At 45.7% G+C, this 18,600-nt stretch overlaps 1 protein-coding gene across 1 annotated transcript in view; it reads left to right on the plus strand.

The window, feature by feature from the left end:
* FER1L6 (fer-1 like family member 6) overlaps window positions 1-18,600 on the plus strand; it is a 110,567-nt gene that overhangs the window by 38,512 nt on the left and 53,455 nt on the right. The window contains exons 16-20 of the mRNA XM_044914306.1: window positions 1,117-1,236; window positions 2,723-2,875; window positions 8,161-8,338; window positions 11,622-11,746; window positions 16,815-16,949. Of these exons, the coding sequence (XP_044770241.1) occupies window positions 1,117-1,236; window positions 2,723-2,875; window positions 8,161-8,338; window positions 11,622-11,746; window positions 16,815-16,949 (711 nt within the window). The remainder of the gene's footprint in view (window positions 1-1,116; window positions 1,237-2,722; window positions 2,876-8,160; window positions 8,339-11,621; window positions 11,747-16,814; window positions 16,950-18,600) is intronic.

Genomic DNA, 18,600 nt, shown 5'->3' on the forward strand with positions numbered 1-18,600 from the left:
TATTTAACACCTGCTATGTGCCAGGAACTCTGCCAGACACGGAGAATAAGTAAGAACAAAGTAAAAACAAGCCAGAGGAGGTCCCTGACCAGTGGAAGTTTATATTTTAGTGGAGTAGACAGAAGATAGAAAGGTAAACAACAAATAAACAAAAATGATTATAGGTTATGATTATGAAGGAAACTGTGTAAGGCCACGGTGATCAGGAGAACGTGGGGGACATGAGGCAGTGGTGATGTTTAAGCTGAGGCTTCAGAAGAAATGAGCCATGCAGAGTCCAAGAAGGACATTTGAGCAAGAGGAAAGCCCCCACACACTGGTCTTGAGGATGGACTGAGCATGGCGTATTTTGGACCCCCTTGAGGACCCGTGTGCCGGGGGCCCAGCGTATGAAGCAATACAAGATGAAACAGAGAATAGGCCAGGCGCACTTATGCAGTGTCTCAGAAATCACTGGAAAGTGTTTGGGGGTTTCCTGAGCACAAAAATGTGGCTGAATGAATGAATTCAAATAAACAGTTTTGGATGTTCCAAACACTCAGGCTGAGCTCCCTGGCAGCATTTCTCAAATAATGCTGGTTTGGTCTGGAAGCATCCCCCAAGCCTCTAGGAGAGGTAGTGAGAGCAGTGACGAAGGATGTGGGTTCTGGACTCCACTGGGACTCCGCTCTGGCTCGGCCTCTCTGTCCAGCATTACTCTCCCTCCTCAGCTATGGTACCCACCCTGTAAAGCTGCTGTGAGGAGCAATGAGGACTAATTCCACAACTAGAATGTTGCCTGGCACAGAGTAAGAACTCAATGCATTTTAGTTACTTTTGTATGAGAGGGCCTGGATTTGGGTCCTGGCTAATAGAGTTTTGGGACCTTGACAGACCTCTGACTTCTCTGGGCCTTGACTTCTCTTCTGTCAAACAAAGGTGAGATGATATTCGCTGCCTCCATATGCCTATGAAATTTTTATTAAATGGGCAGCATGCACACTGACAGGCCCTGAACCAGCCTCATGAGTGGCTCAGTGTGGAACTTATAAGCACCTTCAGGATTCTCCAGCAACAGGATAGTACTTGTTGTCCAGATATCTAGAAAGATCTACACTGACTCTTGTCTTATTTCAGGAAGCAATGGCCAGGGAGGCCAAGGGGATCATTCAGCAGCAGAAGAAAAAGTTATCTCTTGATGAAATGATCCATGAAGCAGAAAACTTTGTGGAAAAAATCCGCTTCCTTGTCGATGAGGTAATAACTCTAAAGGCAAACTTCCTTTGGGAGATTAGACCAATTGTATTCCTAGTGAGGTTTGAATGTTTGGTGAGGATGCAAGATGGAGACCAGTGCTTTCTTCCAAGCCCTGCTGAGCTGAGCAGGCACAATTTAGTTTAGGGGTGAGAACAGAGATTTTTATATTAAGCCAAAAATGTACAGCTTCATTGATTTTTAAATGAAGCCTGGGTATTCAGCAGAAATAAAATGCATGTTCCTTAATGGAATCAAGAAAAGTCAAAAGAAGTATGGGACCTTTGATAAGTTTTCAACTGTAAGAGGGTTTAAACTCATATCCAGCAAAAGTCAAAACAGCATCTCATTTTAAAGTTGAAATCTTTTGTGACTTCTAGAATGATCTAAAAAGCTCCTCATATTTGCTTTGGTCAGATACCAGGTTTTGTGAGTGAAGATTTCAAGGAGAGGTACAGACCTACTCCTTCTGTCAATCTCAAAAGTTGTATTTCTTGTTGCAAATCTATCATTCCCTGGGGACAAAATAAGCAGTGAGACAGGAAGTTAGGTTAGTAAATGCAGGAATTTTATTAAGCACCCAGAAGGTTTAAACCAAGCATCAGGACTTCAGGTCTGTGACTGACTGACCCTCTGGCTAGGAAAACCTCCTTACTGATACTTCTGTTTCCATATCAAGAGAGAGGGGATGCCCTCTTTGGGAACAAATGACACCAGAGGATTATAGGGTTGGAAAGACAGAACACCGAGCCCAAGAAAGCCAAAGCATAGTTTATGACAGTGTACCTCCCTTTTGATTTGGTAGCTACTTTGGCTCAGAAATGTGCATTTCAAACACTCACAACATAATGGGCCTCTTGGCAGGGAATTCTGCAATTCCTATCTCAATTAGCTCAATTTTAAAGTAAAATTTTATGTGCAATTTAGTCGAGTTTCTCCTGAAAAACCACCTAAAATGGAGCTAAAATACTTAGCAACCATATTTTAGGTCGAAAGTCCCTTGTAGAATTGTTTTTCCTTCCTTAAGAGCAAATGGAAAGACATTCAAAGACATTCATGGATTTTTGTTTTTGCTTTTTCATTTGAATATTCTGGAATGTTACCTGGCTTTTAGGGGGACCAATGATTGAGGATGAATTGTTATTACATGATTACAAAAAAGCAAAAACAAAGGGGAAGATGTTTTATTCCTTAGACGTAGATATTCCTTAGACCACCAGAGATGCCAAATCATGGGTCCAACTTGCATATCCTTAAAGCACAAGAGCACAGTTGGGCATATGGGGTTTACATGTACTTGTAAGTCAGCACATAGGTTTTCTCAAAGAAGGTACACTTAACTCGCTTGCTTGCATAGATGTTTAAGTGGCTAGATGGTTTAAGTCACAGAATTTGTTTTACAGAGGGGGACTGTTTCAGGATAGGAGAACTCTGGAAGGGTACCTGTTAAGCACCAACCCACCAAAGCCATTCCCCTCCATTCCCACAGCCACAGCACACCATCCCCGACGTCTTCATCTGGATGCTTAGCAACAACAAGAAAGTGGCATATGTCCGCATTGCCTCCAAAGACCTGCTCTATTCCCCCATCAGGGAGCAGATGGGCAAACACTGTGGGAAGATCAAAACTCATTTCCTCAAAGTAAGTCTGCACTATTTTTGACTCAAACACAGGAAACCTCTGTTTTTCCCGAGTCTCTCAGCATTTCTAGCGTGTGTCCATATCTCTGACTCTTCCCCAAAACTTTCAAAGATCTGAGGACAGACAGCTGAAACACCTAGCCCCCTATTGATTCAAACTGTGATTTGGTAGACCATCCTGAGGCTGAATATTTTCCAGTTTTCCAATTGCTATGTCAACAGACACATAATAAAGGTGTTTTTTTTTTTTTCATCTAGGGGGTGTACCTCAAGATTGCTTTAATTTTTATTTCTTTGATTACTAGGAGAAACAAATACTTTTCTATTAGTTTTCTCTCTACCTTTTCTCTTGTGTAATTTGTTCATGGCACTTTTTCATGTGAGTTCATCCATATTTTAAAAATAAATTACAAGAGAAAAGGTTTGTATTTCACAGAACTGGTAGCTTAGGATTCCCTGGTGGCCTTCAACTATGAAATTTCATCTTGGGTCCATGGACCCTTCATGAGGACAGGTCACCTGATGCTTCCCCTAATGCCTCACGAGTGGACAATCATAGATACAATCTCCAGATGGATGCTGCTGCTGACTCTAAATCAAAATTTGAGCCTTTCTTGGAGACCCTGGGTATTTTACCTCTATTACAAATTTATATCTCAGAAGTAGACTCGAGCAAATCTGGAGAAGGAGAGGTCCAGAAGCTCAACACTCACCAGTACCTGACAAGAAAGTGTAATTTGACTGATTAACTCTTCCCAACTCATTGTCGACTTTCCTGGCAATTATAGTTCTGATGTCTTGCTGTAACATAATTATGTTCTACTGCCTCAGGGTGGGGGGCGGTGAGAAGCCTCATTAACCATGCCATATGAAGAATGGGTGAAGAGATAACAGTGCTTAACTGAGAAGGCTTGACAGCATGATAGAGATTTTAAGTGTTTGTAGGGCTAACACATGGATGATGAGTGTGTGTGTGTGTGTGTGTGTGTGTGTTTCCAGAGGCTAGAACCAGGCTCCATGATAGCTATGACAGGGAAATAGCTCCCTATATGGAGGTCCATATTTGTTCTCTGTCCCCTTGATATAAATATGGCAGTGGGCAGCTAGATTAGATAGCCTCTAAGTGTCATCCAAATATTAGAGTCTACATTAGATGTGATCGCTAAATGTTGGACACAGAAGAGGCAGTAGGGGATATTGGTTTAATGCTTGGGCTTTGAAACGAGGTGAATCTGGGTGGGAATTTGTATTGGTTTATCAGGGCTGCTATAACAAAGAACCACCAAGTGGCTTAAACAACAGAAATGTATTATCTTATAATTCTGAGATTAAGGTATTGGCAGAGCCATTCTCTCTCGAAGGTGCTAGGGAAGCACCTGTTCTAGCTTCTGGTAGTTCCTTGGCTTGTGGGAGCATAACTCCAAACTCTACACTGTGTTCTCCCTAGGGTGTGTCTCTTCACATGAAGTCCTTTTTGTAAGAACCATACTCCAGTTTGACTTCATGTTAACTGTATCTGCCATGACCCTATTTCCAAACAAGGTCATATTCTAAGGTACTGGGGGTTAGGACTTCAATGTATGAATTTTAGGGGAACACAGTTTAACCTATTACAGAATTCTGGGACTAATATTTACAAGCTGTGTGACCTTGGGCAAGTTACTTAACATCTCTGTGTTTCCTATTCTTCCTCCATCAAATGGAGATGATGCTGAGGGTTAAGTGCGTAACTGCCCATAAAGCAAACAGAGTGGACATCATCCAGAGTAATCACTCAATAAATATTGGTATTCAAACAAATGGGCATCCAACATCTAGAGGCCATTTCTGGAATTGTGTGCCCCTTCATATCCGGTGAAGTGTCTGTGGCTCTGTCTGTTGTTTTCTACCATGTGTGTAATGTGATTCTTAAACTGATCCCTGTAAAGCTGTAACTGAAAAGAAAAAAAAGGAAAAAAATTCCCTCTAGCTATTTACCACAAATGTCAGGGTTTCTCTTCAGCTTTCTCCATTCAAGGAATTCTGGGGTCACGAGAAATATTTGTCTTAAAAATAGCAAATCATTTCAGAAGGCTCTGCACTAAAAATACTAGAAACTCAGTGTAAAGTTCCTCTCTGCTAAATATTTGGATGTATGCTGACTTTATTTAAAATTAGAACAAAGAACAGCTGTAACGTGAAGCCCGAGGACGGACATAACTGAGAATTCAGGACCTCTGCCCCTGGCCTTGGCTTATGTCTGTCTGTATTTTCCTTTTGCCATCAGGATTACTTTGGGTGATAGCTTTTTAAATTTTGTTGAATTCAATTGCACTGACTTGATGAAACATCTTGATAAGATGATTCAGCAAAACTGTTTTCAGTCCAGTTTTGATTGTTACCCTTGCTTTTCCTTCCCTCTCTCCACCTCTCTTTATGTCCCTTTCCCTTCACCAAAATGGTGAGTCTGAAAAAAGCAGGAGTGGCACCAGGGAGACAAAATGTTCACCCACCTACCACTCGCTCTGGTTTCTTAGCTGAAAATTAAAAGTGCAGGAAGAGAGAGCAGAGAATGCAAACCTCCCAAATCTCCAGGCTGGAGTTTCCTCAACGTTTATGCTGTGGGACAGCTCGGCTTTCAGTGGCCCCGTGAGCTTCCATGTTCAAACCCATCTGGGAGGTTGCAGGTGCCCCCTCCCGCAGGGTTTCAGGTGCCCATTAGCCAGTAGAGGGCTCCCAGAAGTTCTGCAGTCAGGAAACATCTCCAACCTTTACAAACCACGCTTGCCAACGTTATTCATCTAGAATAGTTATTTACAAATGTTAGGAAACTCCTTTTACTAGGGGCCCGGTTTGGGGAATATGAATCTAGAGGAAATCAGAGTGCCTCATCTGAAGCCACATGGCCAAATAAATAGTAAATTGTAATAGTAAATCATGGTCCCTGGTTCCATGATCTTTCTTGTTTTCTAATTTTAATATACTCATAATGCTAGAGTGAACAGGAAGGAATCGCTGGAACAAAATTTGCTGAGCTCAGCCCAATCCACCCTCCAAAAGAACAGAGCTCTCCTGCTTGGGTCTCATCCCCACCATATCCTTAGTGGCCATAGGGTGGGAAAGGACATTCATGACCAAAAGGAAAGTACGTGTGGAAGGAGCTGGATGCACTCAGAGCCCAGCGGGGTGGTGGTACTCCACCTTCATTTCTCTCTGCTCCTGTGAAGTCCCCCACTCAGCTCCCTGTGAGTCCACCCCAGCTGGACTCCAGGGAGCCCCTCCTTTTGAGTCCAGTCACTTCTCTGGACCCCAACTTTCAATCCAGCTTTCCCTAGGATGCAGCACAAAGTGGTGGCTGGGTCCCGCCACAGACTGAAACCTCTACAAGGCAAGCACATCCTCTCTTTCTAGTACCCGCTGACCAAGTTCAGCACAGTATGTGTGAATTACCATCTCTTGTCCACATAATGAGCAGGATTCCTCATCCTTGTCTGTGTCATTCTCTTTCTTCTCTGAAAGCTTTTGGCAAATCCCTTCGTGGCACGGAATAAGCACCCACTCAATGTGAGTCTCTGTTAGCACTGTTAGTTCCTGCCCCTGTGTCTCCGTTCAAGCCTTCCCTCTTCCTGGGATGCCTTCTCCACTGGTCCAACTCTTGAAGTGCCCATTTAAAGCCCAGCGAAATATTTGACTCATAAAGAAAAGATGGAAACTCCTGCTACTACTTCTCTGCTCCCTTAGCCTTTTCTCTCTTACCCTTGACTTTGCACTTGAATAAATGAATTAAAGTCAGCCTCCTTGTCTAGATGTGAGCTAATGAAGGGGGTAATGCCCTCCTGACCCCACTGCCTCAGTAAGGCCTAATGGCACTTCAGGCAGGTGCTGAACTGAGTGGCTGAAAATCCATTTAAAGGACCCACAGTGCAAGATAGAAAGGTAAATAACCATGCTCAATTTTGCATTTAGATGCTCTCCACGGGTGCCTTGGGAACCGTCAGAGCAAGCTGTAGCCTCTCATGTAGGATTTTGTGATTCTCTCTGGAAAAGAAGGGGTGTGGAAGGAAGGGGAAAATATTGACGGGAAATCTGTAGAAACACTAAGAGACACTTAGCCGCGTCAACAAATTCTGGAGAGGTAACTATTCTCAGAATGAAGGTCTTGCCAGCAATCCTGAACACAGCCAAGTCTGGGGTTTGGGATTCCTTAGCTAGGGGGAAGGAGTCCTCTAATCCTGGTGACTAAGAAATAAAGAAGCCACACTGCATTGAGTTATATCCTCCGTATCTTGAGAACACATGCATCTGTATATGCACACACTCATACCACTTACACTAAGACACACATAAACACACCGATTCTAACAAACATAAATAGAAATCCAAATCCAAATACATTCAAAGGAGAGAATGGGGGGTGCCTGGGTGGCTCAGTCATTAAGCGTCTGTCTTCAGCTCAGGTCATGATCCTGGGGTCCTGGGATCGAGCCCCGCATTGGGCTCCCTGCTCAGCGGGGAGCCTGCTTCTCCCTCTGCTCTGCAGCTCCCCCTGCTTGTGCTCTCTCTCTCTCACACACACACTTTCTCTCTCTCTCTCAAATAAATAAATAAAATCTGTAAAGAAAACAAAACCAAAAAATCAAGGGAGAGAATGCAGGGTAGAAAGGGAATTTGAAACCATGCTGCGTGAGGAAGGGATGGAGGGACTAGAGATGGTTAGCCAGGAAGGAAGGGCACAGTAGAGCAGGTGGGTCCCTTCAAGCACATGGAGGCCTGATCTGTGGAAGAAGCACTTGAGTCCTTCTGAATGAAGCAAAGAGGTGGGAGCTGTGGTTGGACTTCCAGGTCTTGGCAGTTCTGGAAAGGGAGGTTTCAACTCAGTGTGGGAAGAGGCAGGCTGTGGGGGTACAGAGACCGGCGTCTAGCTCTGCAACTATCTCCCCTGGATTTGGGTGCTGGCTCTGTCACTTGAAAGCTGAGTGATCTTAGGGAACTTCTTTAACCCCTCTGAGCCTGAGTTTCCTCTACATAAAACAGGGGCAATAATCATACCTTTCCGTTAGATTTAAATGATCCAGGGCTCAGAAGTGCCTATTTAAGCTTCAGGCCCCGCTAAACCTGGATACTCCTCTGGAATGGTGCATGGTGGCAAGTGGGGGGTCGTTAGTCTCATTTTGATATAAGATTAGGTCCTGAGAGCTGTTCTCCGAATACCTGCCCTGGATGTGTCCCCAGATCCGCAGAGGACCTCTTTTCTCAAAGACTGAGGCTCCTACTAATGAAGTGGTCTTCCTTGTAACCTTTCCCCAGCTTCCTGGAAAACAGCCGGCTGGTTGGTCAGTGCAAGCGAAAGTTGACGTGTACCTGTGGCTGGGCTCCACCAGACACTCCAGTGCCATGTTGGCCAACTTGCCAGTAGGCTATGAAGCAGAAATGTCCTCCGAAGTGGCCTGCGCCGATCAACCCCCAGCCAACCTGCTCTACCAAGGTATGAGGCCCACTGGGCAAAGAGGGTCATTAGGTGTCTCCAGTGGACTTCTGATAAAACAGTGAGGAGGGTGGCATGCATGAGTTGTTTGCACATTATTTTAGGATCAACTTATTAGCCTTTTAAAAATACAGTTTCTTGGGGCGCCTGGGTGGCTCAGTCATTAAGCGTCTGCCTTTGGCTCATGTCATGATCCCAGGGTCCTGGGATCGAGCCCCGCATCAGTCTCCTGTTCAGTGGGAAGCCTGCTTCTCCCTCTCCCAGTCCCCCTGCTTGTGTTCCCTCTCTTGCTGTCTCTCTCTCTGTCAAATAAATACATAAAATCTTTAAAAAAAACACATATAGTTTTCTAAATCTTCTTCCTTACTTTCCAATGTCCCATCTCAACAAAACAAAGTGAAATTGTTAAATACATTTGGAGTAAAGGTTTATATTTTTCTGATAATGGAGAGGATGCAGTTTGAGTTTCTTTGTAGGCAGATTATATAGATTGAGTTTGCATTAGAAGCAGAAGATGCTTTTTAAAAACACATCAGTAAGTTCTTGCTCTGATATGACATGTGGTGCTAGGGTTTTGACCTGTACATGGCAGGCATTTACATTTACCAGTAACGACCCAGTGGGAACTGGGTATCGTTGGGGTCACTTGTGTTTCCTCAGCTTGGTTCTTGACATGGTCGCTTTTAAGAATTCAGCATGCATTATGTAATCCTCTCTTCTATATAGATATTTTCTCTGAGTGCCATTATTGACATTTTCATATAATTTAGGATTTTATTAAAAATATTAATGGCTTACGGTTGCAATTTGCATTCTGTTTCCAAATGGCTTCAATTTGCAGGATCTTCGCTGCCGAATTCAGACAGACTGCAGTTTTACCTTCGTTCAGCTGAAGATAAGTTTTGCACTGAGCCAGTGTTAGAAGCACAGGAGAACTGTCCACAAAGCCAGGTTTTCTGTGTTACACAACGCTCCTCTGATGTGGGTTGACCTTGACTACCAGTGGAATCTAAGTGGCTCAATAGTTAGAGAAGACAAGGTTCTGGGGATATTTATCCAGTGGTTCAGCTCATGGTTGCTGTGCCCAGTGGTAATGCACAAGAGCGAGGAAAGTTCAGCCCTGTCTTTTTGGAAAATGCATAGCCCCTACCAGGAGCCAAGCATGGTGCCCTCTACTTTAAACATTAGATTGTATTTATATTGTCACATCAGCCCCGGGTAGTTTCTTCATTTGACAGAGGGAGAAAGGATGTATCAGAAATGCTTAGAAATTTCCCAAGATCACATAGCTAGTGAACGCTGAAGTCAACTTCTCCAAACCCTGCTTTATTTTCCCAGCTTTCCATCCTGCCTTTAAAGAGTTTTCATCTTTGAGTGAAAGACACCCACATCGAGTTATCTTGTTATTTCTGTAGATACTATCTCTAGAGATCTGAGATACCTGGACATATTTGCTGGCCCAGCTACTAACAATTCAAAGGAGAGGGAAGATTTTTTTCCCAAAGCTTTCTGATCCTCTGCAGTGTGTTATTTTCATGGAGTGACCTAATAAACTTTCTCTGCTATGCACTGACTTTGATGGCTTTGGCTGCCTTCCACACCCACTGGAAAATTTTGTTTCTTCACCCATTTTGTGCTTCAGAAAATATCCATCCAACCAGTAATGAATTTGCACCTACATATGGCAGGCATGGTGGGAAAACTAGCGGGGGATGCAGAGATGAGAGAGGGGTCATCTGGCTCTCCAGTGGGAGCAATCAGACTTGTCTCTACTAACCACAAGTGGAAAGTGATCTTTAGCACAAGAGGTGGGCCACCAAATTGTGAGAGCGAAGAGGAAGCTGACTTTATTAGTCTAGGGACGGAGCTGCTAAGGGGTTTCAGAAAAAGAAAAACCTTGACTAAATAAATGGCGCCCCCTAGAGTTGTGTGGTGTACTGCCTACACGGCCGTAGTTAGGGGCTCTAAGGGATGCCCAGGTGGCCCCCAGCTGCCACCATCACAGGTCACATTACAATGAGCAGTAGTAACAGCCACACCAGCATTTTCACACCACTTCTTCCCGTGTGTCAGGCACCATTCTTAGTCCTTAGATCTCTTACGTCAACTCTATGAAGAACTATTATTACCCCCATTTTATAGGCAAGTAAACAAAGGCACAGAGAGGGGTAGTGACTTTGTATGAGTCCACGTAGAGACCTGTGTGACCTAAGCCTAGGAGTGGCATGGCAGGGGTCGGGGGGCAGTATTTGCACCCTTAATTGAACTAAGTAGAGCTAGTCAAATTGGTATGTGAGAGTTCCTGTCTGCCAGTCCACACATCAGTGCAAAACACGGGTACCCTGAATGCGGTATAGTGTAGCCTCTGGGGGAGACAGGGAACAGGAATGGGGAAAGGGATAAAGAGGAGCAAGCAGACATAAAAAATAAGAAGGGCCTTACAAAGTCCCACGAACCCAGGAATATGTAAGTCACCTCTTACTTGGGATCTCCCCCTGCAGCCCTCTCTCTGCTCCCGTCCTATCAACAGATGTGCTCACCCCTGCCTTTCATGTCCATGTCCTCTGCCTGTATTTCTCACAGGCTGCTGGTCCCTGGCCTCCTGTCACTGGGGTGCAGGTGCTTGTCTTATCTTCTGCCCCCTCCCTGGAGTTCCCATAGGGCAGAGGCTGTCTTAGCCACTTCAGAATCCTTAGACCAGACTACCTGGTACACGGTAGGCACTCAAGGTGACACTGGCTGGCTGAATGGAAGAATGGCTGAGTGGCTGACTCAAGAGCTTACCAAAGCAAAAGCTATTAGTGGGGCAGCCCCTTTCTTACACACACACACACACACACACACACACACACGCATGTGAGTGTATGTGCCAGTGGAAACAAGGAAAATTACAAAAACATAAAATGTGGTATTTTGGAAAGAGAAGGTGAGTTGGGAATCTGACAGGAGTAAACATCCAGGCTCTGGCATTTGATAGCTCTGCAAACTTGGGAGACTTCTGTAGCCATTTGCCTCATACATATATGGGGATAATTATATCTATAATCACAGGGTTGTTATGAAGATTAAAACCCACGGTGTGGTAAGGGTGCCAAGGAGAATGCATGGCTCCAAAGTATCCCCCCACCTTCTTAACTGCTTCCCCTTCAGTCTCAGAGGCTGGCGATTCTCCTCGTCTTTGCCTCCAGACAGCCACAGATGCACAAGACACACAGACACCTCTTGCCACTCCCTGTTGGGAAAAGCCCACTGATGCCTGTCCCTTTCCACTCTTTGTCCACAGCCCGGCATGTCTTTCAGCTGAGAGCACACATGTACCAAGCCCGGGGCCTCATTGCAGCCGATAGCAGTGGACTCTCAGACCCCTTTGCCAAGGTCACGTTCCTTTCTCACTGCCAGACCACAAAGGTAACCAGGGAAGCCCGCCTGCCTTCTTCCTGCAGCCCATGACTGATGTGCAGCAGAACCCAGCACAGGAAAAAACAGGGGCTTGTTGCAAATACCCGTGTCTCTGGGGATGCAGGTGTTCAGACTCCAAAGCACGTGTGCAAGGAAAGATTGACATGGGGCAGCTCTCTTGTTCCAAGGTGACCCACGGTCCTGCAGCCAAGAGAGCAAGTCCCCAAGGTGAAGGAAGGGTGTGAGGAAAGAGGAATGAGGAGGAGAAGTGAAATCTGGCACATCTGGAGTGACTGCCGAAGCGCTGGGCACAAGGCCAACTTGGGTGGGGAACAAACACACGAGAAAACAGCACACAGGCATGGCTGTGTGAGGCTCATGATCTAACCTTTGTGAGGGGTGTCAGTGGGGAGGAACGTTTTCCAGCTTTGTGGTCAGGAAGCCCTAGACTTTGCACCAATGCTTTCTACTTACAAGTTAGGGAAAGGGCTTCCCTTCCAGAGCTCTGGAAAATACTACTTCCTAGTGGATGTTGTGAGGATTAAAGCAGGTGGGTCTACACTGGTTTCCTCTGGGCTCTCCTGCTTTCCTAGACACTGAGTGCTGAAAAGCGGAAGGGTCTCAAATCAGCGGGCATCCAATAGGACACTTTTCCCATTAGATCGTAATATCCGAGGATTGACTCTGTTCTCTGAGGATTCAGTGTTCTGAGAGAGAGTTCACAAGGGATTCACCCATCTCCGGGAGTTAAGACAAACACGGAGGACCCAATGAGACCTGAGTAGCTCATCTACTTTCTGGCCGAGTTTACTCACTAAAACTCCATCTGTCATCTAAAAATAGGGCTGCTGTGAAGAAGCACAGAGTTAAGCGTATAAAGTGATTGATGAATGGTGTCCGCTACATTGGGTGATAGTACACAGGCTGACATGTCTCTCCAAAGTGAGGCCTGTGACCAGGGAGATCGAGTTTGATTTGTGAAACGCAGACCTGGATCATAATGTGAATCATCATCTCGTCCATTTCTCCAGCACCTGCCGAGTGCTTGCTCTGTGACAGGTCCCATGCTGGGCTCAGGGGCTGCACCATGGAAAACCCCATAGTGCGGGGCTAGACAAAGTCTTCCAAGAGCCGTGGGGAGAGAGGTTAGTTCTGTCTGAGGGGGGAGGCGAGAAAGACCTTGGAAGGAAGGTGACTGCATCCTCACTTAGTGAAGGAGCATGAAAACCCATGATGCATGAAGACTTCCGACTACTTTCTCTTCCCTGTGTTTTGAGAGGTAGTACATAGCTCAGTGATTAATAAGAGTATAGACGCTGGAGCCACATTGTTTGGGTTCAGATCCAAGCTCTTGAAGCAAAGCCCTCACGATGATGACCCTGTATACACTTCCCAGAAGGTAAACCACCCAGGACAGTGCCTTGCTTCTAACAGTTTCTATGTGACTCCTTATTATTGTCATTGAGGCTTCCCACCAGAAGTAAGGATGATTCTCAAAGGGTGGACCCCTGGGGCCTTCCTCCACCTGCCACAAAACCATGAAATTCCAGGCCCTGGTGATCTCAGGGCCCTGGATGGGGAAGAGGTTTGAGTGAGCCCACTGGGCTGTGATTATCTTCCTATTTTGCATCCCTATCTACTACCTTCATTTGATTTGGACTCATATCTCAAAGGAACAGATGGCATTTATGAAATAATCATTTGAAAGGGAAAACAGCTCCTGTTGAGCCCTGGACTTTGCCTCCACAGTTTTGAACCAAGTACCTAGTTTTTGTTAGTAATAATAGCTGCCATTTATTAAAAGCTCCTTTTTTGCCAGGCATCATGCTAAGCATTTTATATGCTTTGTTTACTACATCTCACTACAGCCTAAAGGTGGATGTTATTAGTGTCCCCGTTCTGCAGATGAGAAGGTAAGGCTTAGGGACCATATAGGTAGAAGGTGGCAGAGCCAAGATGGAAACCCACATTGGCCATTTCCAAACCCACTTTGCTTAACCACTCTGTTTCCGTTTTGGTAAGCAAAGGTTCTGGTTTCCCTCTGCTGTTTCAGTGTCACGCCCCACTCTTGTACGCTTCTTGATGGGGAAAGCTGAGCCTGGGGCCCCTGCAATCCTATCCACGCTCCACCATTCACCTGGTAGCACATGCCTGAACTGACCCTATGGAGCTCAGCGAGAGCAGTCTCAGCAGGGCTGGTCCTGCAGCCAGTCCTCTCTAATGTGATGTCATGATCTGAAAGATATCAGAAGGGGAACCCTGTTATTCCAGAGGTCACTGATGATGTGGGACTTAGAATTCTTATAGTGGTCAAAGGATAAAGGGAAAGGGAGACAGCACCCCAAAGAGAAAGGCTTTGAAGACAGTAGGGGAGAGGGACTAAGTGGCGGAGAGGAGCTTTAGAGGAGAGGAGAGGACATTGCGGAGAGGGGGGCAGTGTGGAACCTGAGATTTCAAGCAATCAGAGTCCCGAGGACACAGACGGTCTCTTGTCAGACACCAGTGCCCAGTCCACCAAGACTGGCACGTGGTAGGTGTTCAGTAACTGCTTACTCATTCATAAATAGCTTGGCAGGATGGAGTTGGGTGGGCAACAAGCACTTACTGAGCACCTACTGTGTGCCAGGCACTTAACACGCTTTATCTCAGACAATGGCCATCACAATTCTACAAGGTCAGCACTAACCCCAATTACATCAGGGGAATGATGGTCTACATCAGATCCAATGATGGATGACATCACCCGTTTGTCTGCACAGCCTGGGAGAGAGGGAGATGTGACACCGTGGCCTCTTTCCAGGACCAGCCTCGCACATTAACCCAATTTCACAGGGGTTAAATCACCTGCCCAAGTTGAGGCAGTCGATAGAACTTGGGTTCTATTCCAGGGATATCTGACTTAAAAGTCATGCTCCATCCATAGTACCTCACTGCTTCTTCAAAATGTCAGCTAAGTGCTACCAAAATCTCCCAGATGGCATCAAACACAGTCATAATGCATAACTCCTTAAGGAAGCCCTGAAGGAGAGAAGCTAGTCACGGGCACCTTGGAGGAGAAGTGGGAGAATATATTTTTGTTTGGGTGAGCCTTTTAGTACCTCTTGAAGGTGGCCACATGGCCCTTATACTCATGGGAACAACTCTGAGGACAGGCCACTATCCATTCATTTATTCATGCAGATTACGATTGAGCACCTGCTGTGCGCAAGATGCCATGTTGGTGCCCAATACTGTGCCTAGCACACTGGGTGTTGAATGTGCTAAGAAATATATGTTGAGTGAACGAATGCTGGCCTCTGAAATCTTATCAAGTGGTAACCACAAGTGCCAAGGAAGCCATCAAAATATTTCTATAGGAAAGATGCTGTGAGGATCATAAATAGCTTTGGTATCACATTTTTGTGTGCATACTGCGAAAGAGTTCACATTTCTATTTTTAAAAAAGCAACACAAAAACTCATGTTTCTTTGTGATGTCATACACCCACATGGGGTAACTTTTCATTGCAACGACGTAACTCCTGTTCATGGATTGGTTGAAGCCATTCTTCCCTTGACCAAAAAGTTAAGATTTTTTTCTGAGATTTATGTCAAAAACATCACTGTGTCTGAAGCTTAAAATACTCTAAAAGCAAAAAGTGAGAAGGGAAGGAAATGGTGGAATGCATGGTATTTTTTTGACTCCCATAAAGAAGAACAGTAAAAAATTCTCTCCTGACCACAGTGCCAATGGTTTAATGTCCTGACTAGAGATGCCTCCTGACGTAGAACTCTGAGATGCCAGTTTGATTTGTTCTTTGGAGTCTGGGAAGTTAATCCAGGCTGGATCCCCCTGGGACCCCTCTGGCATGCATAGTGAGAAGTAAAGGTGTAGTTCAGAGAGGGTGTGGAAATTCCCCAGGACCCAGCAGCCTTGGTTCTGTGTCCACCTGTGACATCACCCGTTTGTCTGCACAGCCTGGGAGAGAGGGAGATGTGACACCGTGGCCTCTTTCCAGGACCAGCCTCACACATTAACAGAACAGTTTCTGCCCAGGAACAGAGTCCACCTGTCCTGCAGACAACCCCAGTCTTCAGCTCGGTGAAACTGGCAGGTGTCCAAGCATCCAATTAAACTAGAGTAGGAGAGGCAAAGACCAACGACACACTGACTTCTGAGGGTAGCAGGTGAATGGCCTGGCAGGGGGTCTGTGAGCCAATTTCAGGTGAGACACTCATGGTTCTAAAGCAGTAATGCAGACTGTTGTCCTCTGTTCTTTGGTCTCTCCATCTGTAGGATGGACACAGCCAATGACCTATGTCACATTTTGCTATCTCAGAAAAAAGATGCCATGCAAAATGGTGAAGGTTATTTTGAAGACTTTGGTTAGTTCAACACAAGTCAAATAAATATCCACAGAACAGTGGAATTCCAAAAAAGGAATATTAGAGTTAAACCCCACTTTTGAGTATTTAATGACAAAATTTTATTTGCTCATAAGCGAAGCATCACTAGATCTTCCTCATCCACGAAGTACCCTTCCATAAAATGGAGATAATATTAGCATCGACATGGTGAGGGTGGATGAGGTTAGCAGGCTGGGCTTTGGCGCCAGAGGAGTGAATCCCAGTTCTGCCACTTGCCGGCTCCAGACAAAGTGATCCCTGGTTTCCTGATCCACAAAATGTGAGCAGATAACCATCCACCTCCCAGAGTGGTTGTCAAGTTTGAATGAGACTGTGCATCTGAAATGTAACAACTGGCACATAATGCTCAACCGAGGGTAGCTCGTGTTACCAGCACAGCACTACCGGGAGGCTTGAGTTGAAATTATGGGTGCAAACACGGTGTTCATCATTATAGGGGCCCTACTCATGAACTTCTGTGAGCTCTCCGGGACCAGGGATCTGCATCCGCTCGCATCTAGCACACGGTGGCAGTACATCGGTCTATGTTGTGGCTCGGAGGTTAAGTGACTGAACGAGAATGACGAGGATGGTTCTCTCTGCCCTCCACCACGAACTGTGGAATGAATGCATCCCTCCCCCTCCAGCCCTACCAAATGATCTTTTGCTTTTCTTTTGGCCCCACCTTCCAGGTCATTTCCCAGACCCTCTCCCCCACCTGGAACCAGATGCTGTTATTCAATGACCTGGTGCTGCACGGAGACCAGAAAGAGCTGGTGGAGTCCCCGCCTTCGGTGGTGGTGGAACTATATGACAGCGACGCCGTGGTGAGTGTCCCAGGCAGTGCCCACTGGGCCGAAGTCCACTGATGTACTTGGTCTAACCAGCCTGTGACTGCTCAGGCCCCGACAGGTGCCCAGAGCCATTCTGACCTGGGAAAACAATGATTTGAAATGGGAAAATGGGTAATGGTCATTTGCTTTACTAAGGGGCTTTTCACTTAGATTTCCCACGAGATTGCAATTAGAATAGGATCCGGGTCACAAAACTTCGGTCTGCACATGCTTCTTCAGGAACAGGATCCTCGTATGAAGTCACCTGCTGTTGCACCCAGCCTTCTGCTATGTCCTATTGCTGCTCAGTAAAAATGTCCAGGCCTCAGGAACCTGGGTGGCTCTGTAGGTTGAGCGTCTGCCTTTGGCTCAGGTCATGATCCCAGGGTCCTTGGATTGAGCCTTGGATCCAGCCCTACATGATCAGGGCTCCCCGCTCAGTGGGGAGTCTGCTTCTCAGTCTGCCCTCCCTCCACTCATGCATTTCCTCTCTCTCTCAAATAAATAAATAAAATCTTTTTAAAAATGTCCAGGCCTCTTGAAAACTGGAGGTGTTTACTGACCTCACTTGCCTGGAGGGAACTGGGTGGGTACCATCAGCAATTCAGCCCTCAGAGCTGGGTCTTGTTTTCTCTTGGTTTTGTTCCCAAGCCCTGCAACAACACATTCATCTCCATCCCATTTCTGCTGATGTTAACCAAAACTTTTCCTCTCCAGAGATGTCTGTGTTCCATATTAAGTAGATTCAAAAGCTTACTGGAGGATTTTTTTTGATTACTAAGACAAACCTTCTTTTTAATTTTATTTCTCTTCTCCTTTTTTAAATGAAATAAGTCTAAGATAAAAGTCAAAGGCCGATTTATTTTCTTTGATGTCTGCCCCCTTGGGAAGTTGAAGAAGCACAAATATATTAAGTACAATAGTTGTTCCAAGAAGCCTCCCTACAGCCTCCCCACCTCCTCAAGCATGCTGGCAGCTCTGACCTGGATGCAAGGTCAGAAGGAAATTAGGATGGGAGAATTACCGATGAGCAGGGACCTTGGAGAGCATGCCCTCTGGCTTCCTGGAGAAGGAACCAGAGACCCTGGAAAGTCAAATGCCTTGTTCAAGGTCACAGGTAGCTGAAAGCAGAGCCGGAACTTGAACCTAGCGTCCTGTGTCCATCCTTTCTTGCACATGTGGGAGTAGCTGGTGTGGCCATATCCCTTTACGCACACACATTCTGCTTCTCCATGTCTCTCTCTCTGCACCCTGTTGCCCCAGCTATAAATCGGAGTTCTGTAAATTGTATATGAGTTCTACCATTGTGCATATTGTATAGATTTTCTGTAGAGACAGCCACAAAATAGATGCCTTTTTTTTTTTTTAAGATTCCGTCTATTTATTTGAGAGAGAGAGTGAGAGAGAGAGAGTACAAGAGGGGGGAGAGGAAGAAGCAGACTCCCCGCTGAGCAGGGAACCCGACGTGGGACTCGATCCCGGGACTCCAGGATCATGACCTGAGCCAAAGGCAGTCGCCCAACCAGCTGAACCACCCAGACGCCCAATAAATGCCTTTTAAATTGTGTTGCTAACAACATGATTCCCATCCTAAGTATTTTTGTATTTGAAAACCAGTAACAATGATCAAGCATCTTTGCGAACT

The sequence above is a fragment of the Neomonachus schauinslandi genome, chromosome 4 (genome assembly GCF_002201575.2).
Source record: "Neomonachus schauinslandi chromosome 4, ASM220157v2, whole genome shotgun sequence".
Lineage (NCBI taxonomy): Eukaryota > Metazoa > Chordata > Mammalia > Carnivora > Phocidae > Neomonachus > Neomonachus schauinslandi.